Source organism: Mastomys coucha, unplaced genomic scaffold (genome assembly GCF_008632895.1).
Source record: "Mastomys coucha isolate ucsf_1 unplaced genomic scaffold, UCSF_Mcou_1 pScaffold15, whole genome shotgun sequence".
Taxonomy (NCBI): Eukaryota; Metazoa; Chordata; class Mammalia; order Rodentia; family Muridae; genus Mastomys; species Mastomys coucha.
The window spans coordinates 105540677-105558528 of record NW_022196897.1 but is presented as its reverse complement, the minus strand read 5'-3'; the positions used below and the strand labels follow the sequence as shown (position 1 = coordinate 105558528).

Below are 17852 nucleotides of genomic sequence, written 5' to 3'. Positions count from 1 at the left end.
GTGATTGGGTTGTTAGAATTATGTACAGAACATCTTAGATACAAACTTACAGAAACTAAGAATGTTGTTTTGGGGAAAGGTTGTTACTTACATTTTAGAGTAAACTATCATTAGTGACATTTCATTATGTTACTCTGAGAATCAATAATTCTTAGTATGTTAATGATGTAGTAATTACTTAAAATGTGAGAGATGCCTTTTTAAGATTTTAGTCTAAAAATAATAGTTGGAAGTCAAGATGGGATAGGGTGATAAGCACAAGGCCTTTGTTTATGGTGTCCTCACATGGGAACTTTGGTAGTATTCTACAGCAGTTTTGGTGAGTTGAGAATGATTGACAGTTTGTGGGAATCATTTATAACTGCATGCTATCTGCAGGTGTATAAGAAGGAGGGAGTGTTTGCTAGGGACTAGCCCTTGTGCTTTTCTTGGGTTCATATGTAGACCCATTCCCTCTGACTGTGTAAATGCAGAACCATGTGCTGGTCTCTCCTCCTGCTCTGTTCATCTGTTTTCATCCTCTTTTTCTTTGTCTGCAGGCCCAGACTGATCTTGCTTCCTTGGCCTTTATACCTTTGGCTTTCCTAGACACTGCCCTGTGCTGGTGGATATCCTTCTCATTGGCCTGTTTGGTGGCCATTCATTTTCTCCTCTTGGAGATGGGCTTCCATTAATCTTTCTGTTGATTTCTCCTTGGTCTGGGAAATGGTTTATTTTATATGTGAATGGCCTAAGGGCTCAGGTAAGCAGTTGTTTGTTTTTGTATTGTCGTTCTTAAAAATTACAGAATTTAGCCAGGCAGTGGTGGCACATGCCTTTGATCCCAGCACTTGGGAGGCAGAGGCAGGTGGATTTCTGAGTTCGAGGACAGCCTGGACTACAGAGTAAGTTCCAGGACAGCTAGGAGTACACAGAGAAACCCTGTCTCCAAAAAACAAAAACAAAACAAAAAAATTCACAGAATTGCTAAGCACAAGGTAAAAAGTTCTGCCTTCTCTTTTTAAAATGGACCTTGATTTTGAGTTTGTTCTTTGTATTAGAATCATTGGTTGCTTTGATCTTGCTCTTTCTTTTACTCTCTAGCAATTATGAAATTCTTTGACACCTGTGAAAAGAATTTGATCTCTAAGGTGTGTTTAGGAACTATTTAAAGGGGTTGTTCCTCCCTGTCTCACAACTAGGAAGACAGGTTTCAACCCCTAGGTTTTTTCACCTAGAACCTGCCTATCTCTCTTCAGAACAAATGTTGATTCAGTCATAATGTGACAGTAGATATACAGGTTTCTATTCCTGTTCCTTAAACATCTGTGTAGTAGGGAGTTGACCTCTTGGGTTCAAGTTTCTGGAATTTATCTAGTATGGGTATTTTAAATTTGGTTTGTCTTTATGTGTATGAGCATATATGTGCAGTCATGCAACATTTTCATCCTGATAAATTGTGATGGTTGTAAAAAGCATAATACGAGTAGGATGATGGTGGTGCACATCATCCCAACACTTGGAGGGCAGAGGCAGGCAGACCTCTGAGTTCAAGGCCAGCTTGGTCTACAGAGTGAGCTCCAGGACAGCCAGGGATACACAAAGAAATCCTGTCTCAATGGGAAAAAAAGCATAATATGGACAAAGTTATTGCAGATTTTAATAGATTGCCATGTAGCAAAAAAGACTGAAAATCAGGTGTCTGGGTCTAGATTAGTATCTGCCAAGTACCATGATCCTGAGTGCTGGGAGAGGGAAGGATAAAGTGGCTTAGAATCTGAGCTCTGACAGGCACAGTGAGTGTCAGCTCCCTTCGTTTTTCTTAATTGTTTTGATTTTTCAAGATTTAAATTTTAATTGTATGTGTATATATACATTGTACTCATAAGTACATTGCCTGCAGAGGTCAGAAAAGGGATGCTGGGTCCCCTTGATTTGGAGTTAGCAGCTGTTGTGAGCTGCCTGATGTGAGTGCTGGGAATCCTAGTCCTGGTTGTCTGCTAGAGCAGTATGTAGTCTTAATTAACTGCTGAGCCAGCTCTCTGGGCACTTTATATTTTATTTTTAAAATTTTATTTTGTCGCCGGGCGGTGGTGGCGCATGCCTTTAATCACAGCACTTGGGAGGCAGAGGCAGGAAGATTTCTGAGTTCGAGGCCAGCCTGGTCTGCAGAGTGAGTTCCAGGACAGCCAGGGCTACGCAGAGAAACCCTGTCTTGAAAAACAAAAAACAAAAAAGTTTATTAGAAAGTTCTGTCCTTCACCTCACCTCATGTGACTTCTGGGGATGGAACTCAGCCTGTGGGGCTGGATTGCTGGGTGGCAAGCACCTCTCCAGCTGAGCCTTCTCAGCCCCGGTGCCTTCATTTTTCTGACTGCACCTCTGATACTTAGGCATGAGAGCAGTGGCACCTGTGGTAGTCATCACTTCCCTTTTGTCTTCCCATAGGAGCTCCTACTGGGGAATAAAGTTCTTAAAATGAAGCCTCTGCTTTGGTAGCTGACTGGCCTGGGATCCTCAGACAGTTGTTGGGTCCTCTTACTTAGTTCCCAGTGGTGTGGGCAGCTGGTGGTGCTACTTGGGGACTGCGTATAGGACTCTGGGAAGCTGTAGGCACAAGTGTGATCATGATTAGCTGCAGTGGATTAGCTAGGTCAGAGGAGGGCAGGCATACCCACTTAAACTGAAATGGTGTTAACTTGCCCTGTGCATGTTACTCACTTTATCATTTCCATGGTTGTTTTCATCTTTTACAGTTTTTCTAGCAAGCCTATATTTTTTCCTTGTTTCCATCTATTTTTCCTTTTATTTCTTCATTCCCATCTTCATTCTGTAATTTTTTCTGTCTTATTGAAATGGTTATTTTCTTATTAGTCATGGTGAGTTTGTAGTATTTGTGAGAATAAATAAAAGTAAAAGCTGTAAGTCTTGGAGATCTGTAACTTTGTAAGTGTGACCCTAGACTCTCAACCTGAGGATTAATTTACTTTCTGTTTTGAATGTTTAATTCCTTGACTTGCAAACACATATTCATTAGCTTGACTCAAACCATGAAGCTATTAAAACTTCGGAGGAACATTGTAAAGCTCTCTTTGTACCGACATTTCACCAATACACTTATCTTGGCAGTGGCAGGTAAGTTTGGAATGTTGAATCATGATCCTGTGGTTTCCTTTAGAACAGAAATTATCTTTATTTTTTTATTTGTATGGTGTTTTGCCTGCTTGTGTCTGTGCATTACAACTGTACCTGATAAAGCCAGAAGAGGGTCAGATCCCCTGTAACTGGAGTTTTGGACAGTTGTAAGCCTCCATGTGGGTGCTAGCAACTGAAGCTGGCGTCTCTGGAAGAGCAGCCAGTGCTCTTAACTGCTAAGCCAGAATAGAAATTCTTAGCTTGAGAGGTCCATTGGTAGTTTGAGAAAGTCTTGTTTTTCATTCCAGGAAAGAAGTCATAGTTCTGATACTTTAGAATATTTATGATCTTTTTTTTTTTAAAAAAAAATTGAGAGTAGGAAAGACAACTTTGCCAAATGCTTGCTGTGTAAGTGTAAGGACAGATTTGGATCCTGGTCCTCATATGCAGAAGCCAGGTATGGGGCTAGGGAGGTTTAATAGATAAAGTACTGCTATACAAACATGAAGACTTTAGTTCAAATCCCCAGGACCAATGTAAAAAGCCAATCATGGTGGTAATCCTAATGCTAGGAAGGTAGAAGCAGGAGAGTCTCTGGAGCCCACTGGTCAGTTAGTCTTCCCAAATTGGTCAACTATGAATCTACCCAATCAGTGAGCTCCAATTTCAGTGAGAGATGCTTCCCCAAAAAAATAAGTTAGAAAAGGAAAAAATTACTTTGATAATGTTGGTAAAATCCATATATTCTATTATATGCTATTGTTCTAGGGTTACTGAAATAGCCAGATGATGAAGACAAAATGATTGCAAAACTGTATTTACAGACAATGTTAGCAATAGTATGTATTATGGGCCTTGCTGATGGTAGGTGTTTAATAAATTTGTACTGAGAATAACTAAGTGATAATAGTGTTTGTGGGTCAGGAATATGGAATTGTTTTATTCAAGATCAGTGAATGTAATTGGGGTATAAACTGCCATTCATGTTCTGACCAGGTTTTTCATTTCCTGCTAGCATCTATTGTGTTCATCATCTGGACAACCATGAAGTTCAGAATAGTGACTTGCCAGTCGGTACGTTATAAATACAAGCACTTATGAGTATGATCGTGTTGATGATATTATAGTCCATGATTTTTTGAAGGTGTAAGTATGACCACGCTTATCGTAGAAGAGAATTTTGTGGATAGTATCCACAGCTTGTCATAGTGCAAGCGTGCCTTAATTCAGAATCTCAGGAAGTGCTGAGTACCATGTGTGAGTGATGCTAATCTGAGTAAAGCTGTGTTCTTTAAATCTAGGCAGAGACTGTGGGCTATAGGATTTCTGCAGAGATAGGCAGTGCTCTCTTTTGGTCACACTGATAAATGACAAAAGACAATTATAAAATCAGCAATAGGACCAGGCTCGATGGCATATATTTTTAACCCAGCAGGGGGATTAGAAATTTAGCCTAAAGTGGGCATAGTGGTACACACCTTTATTTTCAGCACTTGGGACTCAAAGGCATGCAGGTATCTGAGTTAGAGTCCAGCCTGGTTCCTCATATATGTTATAACTTAAAAATTAGCATCCAAATGTTACTTTCCCTGAGGATTCTGGGAGCTGTGACACTTTGACAGGTACTCTGTGCAGTGTGCTGGTACCTTTGCTCTAGCCACAGTTAAGTATGACAAAGTAAGAAACTACTTTTTTTCCAAGTTGATAGCCTCAGTATTTGCCAGGTGTCTAGCACAGTAGTTTTTAGTAAACACAGCTTCAGTTTATAAATAAGGGATTTTTGTTCTATAACAAAGGGTTGTGAACAGTGATAGTATAAAGTGTTGTACATTTCCCTCTTACTGCAGGACTGGCGGGAGCTGTGGGTAGATGATGCCATTTGGAGATTGCTGTTTTCCATGATCCTCTTTGTCATCATGATTCTCTGGCGACCATCAGCAAATAACCAGAGGTACTTGGACTCTTTTATTTATCCTGCTACCAGCATGACCCGTCATATAGGGGTGGCATATTCGGGTAGCTGTCAGGACTGTGTTGCATTGTGGAGATGAGTAGACACACTCCTTCAGCCCTTCTGTTAACTTGCTTTGTAGTTCTTGAAAGGACCGGTAGGCACAAGACATCCCGAGTTCTCAGCACAAGGAGATTGATTTGCCCCAGAGGGACACAGGGCAGGGAACTAGAGACAAAGACAGGAGATAGAGGCTGAGGGTGCAGGAGAAGGAGCAAGGATATTTTTCCTGGAGGACTGCGCCTGTATAGAGAAGAGGCAGGTGTGGCTCATAGGAAAATGGTGGTATATAAAGGTAAAAGAAAACCCCATGTTAGGATGGTTTTGTTTTTGTTTTTTTTTGATTGGACAGATTAGTTAGGGTAGCCACAAGGGGGCTTTTGATTATTGGGCTTCAGTACTTTGATAGCCAGACCTTGGTAGTTAGCTTCAGGAGGAGGGAGCAGCCAAGTAAGGGACTAGAACTTGGTTACTAGTGGTAGGAATGTAATCTAATGGTGTTAGCAAGGAAGAGGGAAGGCCCTCCAGAGCCATGTTTGTCAATGCTCTTCAGTTCTGGCATCCTGCCTCTTTTATGTCTAAGAGCCTTAGTTCCCTTTTTTTGTTTTGTTTTTTTTTGTTTTGTTTTTTTTTTCGAGACAGGGTTTCTCTGTATAGCCCTGGCTGTCCTGGCATTCACTCTGTAGACCAGGCTGGCCTCGAACTCAGAAATCCACCTGCCTCTGCCTCCCAAGTGCTGGGATTAAAGGCGCGCGCCACCACCTCCCGGCTGTTCCCTTTTTTTATAGATAACTTAGGTCTGTTTCAACTCTGACAGCATCTCAGACTATAAATAATTGGTTTAGATAAACACAGAAGAAAATAGTTGAGAATCTCTCTGTAGGCCTTGTCTAGCTTATGGTGATGATGGGTGAGAAGAAAGTCTGTTACTGACTCATCATGTAATGGTATTTGTTCAGTGCAAGCAAATCCTGGCTAGGAGCTGCCCTGTCCTTATCAACACCCACACCTTTGTTCCCGTTCTTTTTTCCCCTCTCATATTTAGGTGATTAAGAGCTTATGTTAAAACCACATAACCCAAAAGGGGGAGAGGTAAAAACTTAATAATCAGATATGCAAATAAAAACTGGGAAAGAAAGCAAGTAAAAATAGCCTTGCCGTGTTTTTAAATTATGCTCTTACTGTGTGTTCACTAGGAAAAAGTGAAGAAATAGAGAAAATAAAAGGGAGCTGAAACAATACTGGTAGGGAAGAATGTACAGCTTTGGGAGCCCCTGTTATATCTGTCTATCTAATGAGTTTGTTACTCATTAGCTGTAATTAGGTTTAAAGGTTTCCATTCCTCTGTCTTTAAAGGTTTTCACATTACTGTCTTGCTCTTTTCCCAACATTACCTGCATTCTTTATAACTTCATGTTAACTGCTCAGTTATGTTAATGGTGTTATATGTAAGAAGAATTAAACCTAAGATAAGGTATAATAATGCCTTGTATATCAATGATGTCTAATACACCCTGTCCTGTTCTCCCCACCCTTGACAAAATTTTTCCTTGGAAAACACATCTACAGACCAAAGTACAGATGCTACCAAACCACTTCAGTGAGCCAAGGAGTTTTATTGGGGTTACTTACAAGAATATGAGTGAAGGGTTACTTAAAGAAGCAGAAATGATTCAAAGATAGCTGCATCACCAAACCCCACCCTAGCATGGGTGGCAGCTCACAGAGCTCATGGGTGGGCCTGGAGCACTGCACAGCCTGCAGGCAGTCCAACACGTTGAAGAGTGTCCTTTCCCTGTGGCTCAGCTGCTCTAACCCTCTTCCAGGCAGCCTAGCTGGGTTTTCTTCTTCTAGGCTGCTCTGGTCTCAGAATCTTTGTCTCTTACCTTGTCTCAGAGTCTTCTTTTATAGCTTGGCTGAATATTTGTAACTTGGCTTTCAATGTCTGCAGGGACTCTCAGGTTTTATTGCTTACTTTGACAGGAAGGGTTTTAGTGAATCTGATTGGTTTCAGGAACTTGAAGAAGCTGTTTTGAGTTGTTTGCCTTCCTGTTTAAGGAACATTCCTGCAGAATAGAATGTTTCAGTCTTTGAGGAAACTGTTAAACAACACCCTCACTTTGTCTCCTTCATTTCACAGTTTTCTAAATCATATGCATTTTATTGATTTATTAGTTAATATCTGCTCTATCATTCCTTACCCCAGACACTCAAATATGATCCTGCAATAGCAAAGAACTATTCTCCTTGTAACCAGAGAAAGGCAAGCTCCATTGTCTAGAAGAAGAGCCCAGAGAAGCCTGTGGTCAGGCTCCTGCTTATTGCAGACTTATTGCTAACCTGCCATCTTTCACAGGGTTACTAATTTACCAGATAGACAAACAAAGGTCACTGCACATATTAGGCTCTCGTTTGCTGTTTATTTCAGAGAAAGAATAAAAGCTATCATAAGTCAAGAAAAGAGAGTCAAGAGTGCTGAGTCTGGAGGGAACCACACCAAAGCTTCTAGTTGTGTCTGCAGTGTCCCCGGCAGTGCTGCTTTCTTCTGGTCAAATACGTGACTGCAGAGTCTTGCCAGCCTGGGAAACTTGATTCCAGATTTTCTGTTGGGGCTTAGTTACATACAGCTGTGTGGCTGACCTTACATGTAACATCCTTCCTGGTGGTCAGGCTAAGACCTTTAGTTTCCATTTCCTAGATAGGTCAAAAGTAACTTGGATATTAGTTCTCATGTGACATGGCCTGCAGCCCCCTTTTACAGACCACAATCTTAGAACCCAAGGGAAACATACCTTTAAAACTAGCACTCAAGAGCCAGGGACATGCAGATCTCTGAGTTCGAGGCCAGCCTGGTCTACAGGGTGAGTTCCAGTTATAGCCAGGGCTACACAGAGAAACCCTGTCTTGAAAAAAACAAAATGACAAAATTAAGGGCCTTCTGAAGGCATGGAGGTGACAGACACAGAAGTACCATGATTATACCTAGCATATAACAACCAGATTGTGGTAGGAATATCTTTAAATAAAAAACTAATCTGTCTTCTAAAACCATTGCAGTTGCAGGTCCATGGAGATGGCTCATTAGTAAAGACATCTGTTACCTAAGTTCAGTTCCCATGATTCATGAGACTTGACTCCTGCAATTTGTCCTCTAACTTTCATGCATTACTATACTTTACCTGCATGCACGCACACACAGACACACACACACACACACACACAAATGAATGAAAAACATACAATGTTTTCATAGTTTCTGATGCTGTAACTCATTTAACCCTTTAGTTTATGAGACTTGTTAATTAAAAGATAATTGTGTATGCTCTGTAGTATAAAAAAAATGTGGCTACTAGTAAACCCATTTCTTCCCTAGGCAGCCTTTTGGCATAATTGCTACACCTTAAGGATTCTTTAACTCACCTTCTAGTCACATTGGTTATCAAAATCTATGTTATAATTAGATTTTGTAATATCTTATAATAAACTATGGTTATGCTGGATTTAAGGACATTGCTCTCCTTTTTTGGGAGGTGGTACTACTTATGTAGTCTTCCTTGGCCATAATCTCAGCCTTACTTTTCAGTCTTATATTGTTATGTGGGCGTGACCTTATTTAGTAAGTAGAGGTTGTAGAGAAGGCCTCTTTGTCTTACTCTCACTTCAGATACTTTTCAAGCACTAGCTGTGATCTTTACCAGGTAAGTTAGCCACGAGAGATTTAAAACAAAAGAAAATGAAAGTGTTAGGTAACAAAGTGTGAAGTACAGAGTGAGATCAAAGCCTTCTAGGGACTGCCAAGTCCCTTGGGAGTACTGAGGAGAAGGCATCCATGGGGTGCTCAGTTAGGCCTTAGCCATCTCATGTGCAGACTGAGATTTTAAAATACCTGCAGCATTTAAAATTAGGCCTCGGTTTTTGTTGTTTTTTTTTGTTTTTGTTTTTGTTTTTTGTTGTTGTTGTTTTTTTGTTGTTGCTGTTTCTTTGTTTGTTTTTAACTCCACTTGAAGGCTACAGTTTTAAAGTGGAGTTATTTTCCTGTGTGTGATATTTGTCTTTGAAGTATATTAGGTATTGTTTTAAGTACTTCATAGTGAGTTGATTTTTGTGGAGATTTTTATCGTTTAACAAAAGACGGGGTCTTTTGTTTGTTAAACGAAAGACTGGCTTTGAACTTGTACTTCAGCCTCAGCCTCCCTCTGCTGGATTACAGCTGTGCCACTCACTCTGCTTGGCTGTGCTTCTCAGAAAATACTCCTGAGTGTTGTGACTGCTGTTCTCTTGTCTCCATTTGTACAGGAGGACATTAAGTAACTTGTCTAAAGGCAGGCAGTGTGTGGCTCATGCTGTCCTGCTTCTCAATTGATGATGCAGGCATCTAAGAACTTTGTGAAGGGAGGAAACATTGCAGTTGCAGTTTCAGCATAAGTTCTGTGATATTCCAAGAGAGGCTGTTCCCTTGTGGACTCCCTTCTGTTCTGTTTGTCAGGTTTGCCTTCTCACCGTTGTCAGAGGAAGATGAAGAGGATGAGCAGAAGGAACCGATGCTGAAGGAAAGCTTTGGTGAGCTTTGAAGAAATCTCACTGTTCTGATTTGTGCTTTTAGTATTTTTTTTTTCTTTTTTTCTTTTTTTTTTGGTTTTTCGAGACAAGGTTTCTCTGTGTAGCCCTGGCTGTCCTGGAACTCACTCTGTAGACCAGGCTGGCCTCGAACTCAGAAATCTACCTGTCTCTGCCTCCCAAGTGCTGGGATTAAAGGCGTGCGCCACCACCACCCAGCGTATTTTTTTTTTTTTTTTTCAAAGGAAATAAAGGGAAAATAAAAAACATGAGTTTGTCTGTTTGGTAAAGTTAGGATGAAAAGAGAATAACAAGGTTTAAAGGTGAACCATGATAAACCGAGTGATACTTATATATTAAATGTTCAGGTTTCTTGTAGAAGTGAGATACAAATTTAGCCTTGAACTTTTTATTACAAAGGTTAGGGTAGGGCAACATCTGATGCATAATTCAGTCAGTAAGCTTAAATCTTTGGATATGTTTTTGCTTTTGTTGCTGGTGTGAGGAGAGTTCACAAATCTATGGGGGCGGGGTTATTTTTCTTTCCTTTTGCAGAAGGAATGAAAATGAGAAGTACCAAGCAGGAACCAAATGGGAATAGTAAAGCAAACAAAACAGTAAGTGGGGCGCTTTCCTTCCTTTGTGATCTTGGCCTGGTCTGTGACTAGTGGGGGGAACCCAAGATGGCAATGAATGGGCCTTAATGGTGATTTTAGTACATACTACATTTCTGTTTTTCTGCATATGGGTATGAGTGGACTTGGGTATGTGCTATGCCTGTGTGCGGGTCAGACAACAACTCATAAGAGTTGATTTTTCTTTTACCACTATAAGTTCTAGGGATCCAGGTCTTCCAGCTTGGCAACAGCCATCTTCTTGGCCTACATTTACCTTTATAACACCCATACTTACCCAAAGCATTTATTGTAATCACTAGCAAAATTCTAATTACATTTTTCACAATCTTTTTAAAAAGCAACTGCAATATTTGTAAGAAACCACAAAAGTAAAAGCAAAACACCCAAGTAGTTAAAGTGTTCTTAAGAAACAGAACGAAGCTGAAGACATCACACTAATTTGGCTTCAAAATGTAGCACAGTGGGACTGAGGAGGCAGCTCTGCTCTGTGGGAAAGCATCTCTGTGTAAGCATAAGGGCCTGAGTACAGGTACCCAGGCCCAGCATCAAATGCCCCAGGTACCATGTATAACCAAGATTTGAGAGGTAGAGATAGGAGCATCTGTATTGTTCGCTGGCCAGCCCGTCTAGCTAATCAGTGCACTCCAAGATTCAGTGAGAAAACTTGTCTCAGAAAATAAGGTGGGTGGAAGATGCCTCGGTGATTTTAGGCTTGTGCTGCCAAGCTTGCTGACGTGAGTTTTAGTAGAGAGAACTAACGCCCCCAGGTTGTTTCATATAACTATAAATGAATAAATAATAAGTTTTTTAAAAGGTGAAGAATGATTGAGAAAGACAAATGCTTATTTCTGGCCTGAGTGCACATATACTCATACATACCTACCTGCACATACATGAACGCTTAGATACTTATATGTACACAAAATGTTCCACAGGGAGCTAGAGCTATAGTTCACAGTACAGTATATTCAACATGTATGAGTCCCAGGTATAATTCACAGGATAACTAAAACCAACCTATAGAGCCATTATAGTCAACTGTGAACCAGTTGAACACAGTGGAGAGCGCAAAGGTAAACTTCCATACTTCTGCTCACCTGAATTTTGACAGAGGTACTAAGGACACATAATGGGAAAAGGAAAGTTTTTTGTTTTTTGTTTTCCAATCAGTAGTGTTAAAGAAACTGGGATTCTATTCAGAATGAATTAGAGGCTGTAGGAAACTAGTTCAGTTGTAGAGTGCCAGCCTCATATGAATGAGGTCCTAGGTTCAATCCCCACTACCATAAATAGGGTGATTGAAGAGGGTTGCTGATTAAGGTCTGAAACTGTAAAACTTAGAGAAGAAAACTAGAGAGACAGTCCATCATACTGTTGCACATAAAGAGTTTTTTAAATTTTTATCAAGCAGTCCAGGCCTCAAAATAAGAGTCATCATACAGAGTTGCCTTAAATCAAAAAGCTGCTGTATGGAAGAACAGTCAACAGGAGTGAGTAGACAACCACAGAATGAGAGAAAACGTAGTTAATATGTGTTAGGAACTCAAAATAAGTCAGTAGCAGGAAATCATGCTGATTTATTAAAAAGGGGCAAAGGCCTTAAATAGAAATCCTCACAGGAAAATATTACAAATGTAATATATTTTAAAAATGCTCACCACAGATAATCAAGAAATGCAAAATGAAACCACAATGAGCTGTCCCCTCTGTGCTCTGCTGAATATGTTATAGTGCAGAGAGTTCCTGAAAAATCAAAGTAAAGCTACTTACTCCGTAACCTCGTTATCCTGCTATGGGGCATGCAGTCATAAGTCTCTGTGCTGAAAGGATGCCTGCATTTCCAGGCTAATTGTTGCAGCCTCAATAGCAAAGATAACTTAAGTTTTACTCAGTGACCTAGGTGTGCTTCAGCCTTTAATCCCAGCACACAGGAGGCAGAGGCAGGCAAATCTCTGAGTTAACCCAGCTAGCCAGGGTTACACAGAGAAACCCTGTCTTAAAAAACAAAAAAAGTTTCACGCAATGGATGACTTAATGAAGTGTGTATATGCACAAATACTGTTTATTCTTAAAATAGAAGGAAATCCTGACATTTTCAGGAACTGGTGAACTAGAAGACAGGTTGTTAAAGAAGCCAAGCCCAGAAAAAACAATTGTTGCATGGTCTCTTTATTTGTGAACTGTACTAATGTTGAAGTCACAGGAAAAGAGGACTAAGTGATGGGGCCTTGTTACTGTGCGCTGTGTAAAGATCACCCTTGTGTTATTCAGACATTGAGTCCTTGTCCCTGTATCTGGTTGCAGCCCTTGTTCTGAGAATCTCCTGTCTCCATGTTGTGTAAATGTTGCTCTCCAATTATTCCCTGATTGGTCAATAAAGAGCTGAACACCCAATGGCTGATCAGGGGAGAGAAATGGCTGGACTTCCTTCTATCCAGGGGAGAGGACAGGAGTGGAGATGGTCTGGGAGACATCATGAGAAAACAAGTGAAGCAGGGAAAGCTATAGAATGCAAGTATCTAGGGAATTATGGCTGGAAGATAGCCAGATTTGCTTAGAGGATTCAAATAGATTAATAATGGCCAGTTGTTGTGCCTTAAAGCTGTTAAATAAATAAAACAGTCCAGTCTCCACTATTTGGGAACTAGCCTGGTTAAGAGAACACTGTAACACTTATAAATTAACACTAATAGGATACTAGGGAGATGTTAGTCAAAGGTATTTGAAGAAAAAAATTGAATAGAATTTTCTGTCAGCCTCATTTGTTATGTACAGGTGCTATGGGTGCTATGGAGGATAACAAAACGCTGCTAAAAGAGTAAGGGCCTTATGAATTCAGATCTAGTCTTGAGACATATTGTTTATTGGTATGTTTTAGTAATAGCTGGTATTTATGTGTTCCCAGCAGGAAGATGATTTGAAATGGGTAGAAGAAAATGTCCCTTCTTCTGTGACCGATGTGTAAGTTTTTGAATTGTTACCTTAAGAACCCTGTCTCAGGATTAGCATTACTTTATTATTGTTTTCAGTGGGTAACCTGAGAAAAAGTCTAGTAAGAATATGAAGTATCAAGGAATGGTTAAAATATTAGGCACAACATAAAAACAAAAATAATTAGGATTACTCATTTGAAAATACTTCTGTTTAGAAAGATTTAGCTCTTGGCTAGTTCTTTTTAAATTTCTAAATTCCTTCCTGGAGCTTTAATGTTAAGGGGACATTGACCCTGCCACTCTGTAGAGTATGTTTTATTCTTTCTTTATAACTTGAATAATTCTGATTATTTTTTATTTGCTTGTATCTTAAAAGAGATACAAATCTTAGCTAAGTTGTAAAAAAGCTTTTAAATTTTACTAGTTGTCTGTTGCCCTTCGTGAACAGTTTGTGACCTTATTTAATGTCATGTTTCTTGGCAGAGCACTTCCGGCCTTGCTGGACTCAGACGAGGTCAGTAATCAAATCGTGGACTTGGTCTCATTATCTGGTAACTAAATATCCACTCATGATTCTTCATTGATGAAGAGTCGTAACTGCCTACTGACGAATGGACTGGTTTGGCTGAAAAAGACAGGAATGGGCAGACAAAGACTCCTTTCCGTCTGTCTTTGTGTACATAGTCCCTTTTCCAGAGTTACATGGTCAGACTTATGAATTTCATTTAAAAGTTGAGTACAGACCAGGTGTGGTGATGCATGCCTTTAATCCCAGACGTAGGCAGTTCTCCCAGTTTGAGGCCACCTTGTTCTACAGAGTGAATCTAAGACAGCCAGGCTATACAGAAAAAACCTTGTCTTGAAAAACAAACAAACAAACAAAAAAAGTTGGGAAACAGACAATGAGCTCTGTACTTTGCAGTTGTTTTGTCTTTAAAAATTTCAACTGTAACCTGGCAGTGGTGGCATACACCTTTAATCCCAGCACTTGGGAGGCAGAGGCAGGTGGATTTCTGAGTTCGAGGCCAGCCTGGTCTACAGAGTAAGTTCCAAGACAGCCAGGGCTACACAGAGAAACCCTGTCTTGAAAAAACAAAAAAACAAAACAAAAAAATTTTTTTTTCAACTGTGTCCTACTCTAACCTTGGCAAAGCTAGGAATAGGGTTGAGAAAGGAATATAGTAGATCAGAACAAAGTTATTGCAAGTTCCTTTTACTAAATGCAGCATTTCTGTGCTTCTATTCTATAAAATGATATTATAATTAATATCTCCAATATTTATGCTGATTTTAAATCTGTTTTTCTTCTTTAAATTTTGTTTTTTAAATTTTACTTTATGTGTGTGGGTGTTCTGCCTGCCTGAAATGGACAGAAGGTTCAGCAGGAAGAGAACTAGCAGCTCTCTTGGAAGACCTGATTCAGTTCCCAGCATTGCATGCTGACTAACACAGGTCTTACTGTGTGGTTCCATACAGTCAGTCCATTGAGAAGTATTCACGTAGTGTCTTATTGTGGCCTAGGCTTATGGAACTAACTATATATATATCTTTTGAATGTTAGAGTGTTCTGATCATTGTTTTTTGTTTTGTTTTGTTTTGTTTTTTTGAGACAGGGTTTCTATGTGTATCCCTGGCTGTCCTGGACCTCGCTCTGTAGACCAGGCTGGCCTCGAACTCAGAAATCCACTTGCCTCTGCCTCCCAAGTGCTGGGATTAAAGGCATGAGCCACCACTGCCTGGCGTGTTCTGATCATTGTAACAAAGTGTTTTAGGAATATTTTACCAGAGTCTGACTCATTGTGTTGAAATGGCCAAAACAATTTGTTGATTTCTTGCTGGCCTTCTGTATGGCACTATAAAAATCTCAAATCCTTTGGCTGTTCTATCCATTGAAACAGTGAAAACTCTTATCTTTCCAATCTGAATTGCTCCACCCAATACTTTGATTTCTGGGTTTCATTCTATTTATTTATTTTAAGATTTATTTATTATTATAATTAAGTACACTGTAGCTGTCTTCGGACACACCAGAAGAGGGCGTCAGATCTCATTACGGGTGGTTGAAAGCTACCATGTGGTTGCTGGGATTTGAACTCATGACCTTTAGAAGAGCAGTTGGTGCTCTTATCCTCTGAGCCATCTCTCCAGACCTTTTTTTTAAAAGATTTATTTATTTATTATATGTAAGTACACTGTAGCTGTCTTCAGACATACCAGTATCCAATCTCATTACAGATGGTTGTGAGCCACCATGAGGTAGCTGGGATTTGAACTCGGGACTCTGGAAGAGCAGTCAGTGCTCTTAACCATTGCGCATCTCTCCAGCCCCTCTGGGTTCCATTCTTAAGATTCCTGGGTCTCTCTTGAGGTCTTCCTCTGCTTCCTGTTTGCCATCAGTGGCCTGCCTTGGCCTCAGGTCTCCAGCTGCACTGTGTTCCATAGGAGACCGCGTGTGGCATACATGGTTATCGCAGTGCTTTGGGGCATTGATTTCACCCTTCAACATTTGCCTTTGTGGAAAAAGCTGCAAGTAAACATAATGGCTACCATGTCCCCTTTATGTGGTAAGAAACACAAAATTTAGCATCCTTACAATTTTTATTTTTCTTTTTCAAGACAGAGTTTCTCTGTGTAGCTAGTCTTGGCTGCTGTCCTGGAACTCATTTTATAGACAAGACTGGCCTCAAAGTTAAGAGATCCACCTGTCTCTGCCCTCCGAGTGCTGGGATTAAAGTGTACACTGCTATGCCTCCAACCTCGCCATTTAATTTTTTATTGTGCAATCCTCCTCTCTCTCTCTCTCTCTCACTCTCTCTCTCTTTCTCTCTCTCTCTCTGTCTCTGTCTCTCTGTCTCTCTCTCTCTGTGTGTGTGTGTGTGTGTAGAGGCCAGTGTGTCTATTTTCTTATCTTCCTCTGTGTGTGTCCACCGTATTTTTTGAAGCAATTTATCTCATTGAATCTGCAGCATGATATTTCTGACTGGCTGGGCAGTGTGCTCTGAGTTGGTTACTATTGTACCTTTTTGTTTTTGTATTAGTCTATGTGTATAAGCATTTTCCTACACATATGTAAGTATATCATGTGCATGTCTGGTACCCGAGGCCAGAAGGTATACAGACTCATACACCAGAGTTTAGTTAAAATAAGATTTCCACAGATCTACTGTACAATACTTTGCTTGTATATAACAGTATTGTACTGCACACTAAAATACTATAAGCATGGTGAATTTCCTTCTGAGTTGTAGTTGAGTCATTTAACCTCAGATAGGGCCGGTAATGTTTCAGAATTATCATAGATATACTGCTATAGACAATTAACATAGAAAGGTATTTGTGGCAGGGCAGTGGTGTGCATGCCTTTAATCCCAGCACTTGGGAGACAGAGGCAGGCAGATTTCTGAGTTCGAGGCCAGCCAGAGCTACACAGAGAAAACCCTGTCTCAAAAAAACAAAAACAAAAAAGAAAGGTATTTATGAAAAAAATTGTTTGAGCCATTTATGTAGAAATTATTTGTAATTTCGACCATTTTAAGTTATGTACTTAGAATAAATCTTTTCTTCCTTAGGAACGAATGATCACACACTTTGAAAGGTCGAAGATGGAGTAAGCAATGGGAAACTGTCGTAGAAGATTGCTTGTATCAGGGAAGAGACAGCTTATGTGTCAGTCTTCTGCCCTGCTCCATGGGATTAAAGGAGGCAATGACATCTTGCTCTGTTCCTTGATCTTTGTGCATGGGAGCTGGGGAGAGGCGTCAGCCAAGAAGAACAGCTTACTGAAAACACATTCATGGGATGAGAAAAATCTACAAGCTTCTTTACATCATTGACACCCTTTCCCTCCCAGACCCCATCATGGCTGTTTTTGCAAGCTACATGTTGTCTCTGAACTTTCTATTCCATTGTTTAATCTGTCAGAGTAGGAAGTTTAAAGTTTATGAAAGGACTGTGTCATTTATACCATAGTTTGTCATCTCTAGGAGCAACTACCTGTGATTTTATTTATTTAGGGAGTCTTATTGGTAATGGGAGAAATTATCATTTATTTTTGAGTTTCCTGAGAAGTCAAGATTACATCTTGTGGAAGTAGTTTGAGGGAAATAGGCCCTTTTGAGTTAAGGAACCATATAGATCTATCAGTGACCAAAAGGGAAGGGGGGAAAGAGAGGAAAAGTTACATGTGATTCAAAATCAAGTGCAATTTTGTTTACAAATGGTGTATATTAAAGATTTTTCTATTTCAGATGTGCTTTAAAGAGAAATATTAGCTTAACTCTTCTGACATCTGATATTATGACACATCCCATTGCTGGCAATGTGGTGCACACTCCAAAACTTTTAACTACCATTTAGTCAGCCTCCAAGGGTGGCATTGCAGTCTCAGGCACTGCTTGATTTGCCTTCATGCCATTCTTTGGGATTACACCAGATGCCAAGAGGCACACTGTCTAAGTGCTGTGATTACTCACCCTGCAAGAGGGATTATCATGCTTCAGAAGGGGGGCTTGTAGAGAGGGACCAGGTCCTGTTGCTTTACAAGCAGTTATTCTTGTGTGAAGTGGTATGGAGGCCCTAGACTGCTGCTTTTTTTTTTTT

At 40.1% G+C, this 17852-nt stretch overlaps 1 protein-coding gene across 2 annotated transcripts in view; it reads left to right on the top strand.

Annotated features, from left to right (window-relative positions):
- The window catches only part of Tmem87a (transmembrane protein 87A), a 50643-nt gene that overhangs the window by 32588 nt on the left and 203 nt on the right, over positions 1–17852 (top strand). Inside the window, exons 12-20 of one of the 2 annotated variants that reach the window (XM_031371611.1) lie at positions 540–608; positions 3006–3114; positions 4130–4188; positions 4962–5065; positions 9612–9685; positions 10238–10299; positions 13226–13281; positions 13737–13767; positions 16823–17852. The exon at positions 16823–17852 is cut by the window's right edge and continues 203 nt beyond it. In XM_031371611.1, coding sequence (XP_031227471.1) covers positions 540–608; positions 3006–3114; positions 4130–4188; positions 4962–5065; positions 9612–9685; positions 10238–10299; positions 13226–13281; positions 13737–13767; positions 16823–16864 — 606 coding nt within the window. In that variant the 3' untranslated portion in view covers positions 16865–17852. The remainder of the gene's footprint in view (positions 1–539; positions 609–3005; positions 3115–4129; positions 4189–4961; positions 5066–9611; positions 9686–10237; positions 10300–13225; positions 13282–13736; positions 13768–16822) is intronic. The other variant, XM_031371612.1, reaches the window with a different exon arrangement.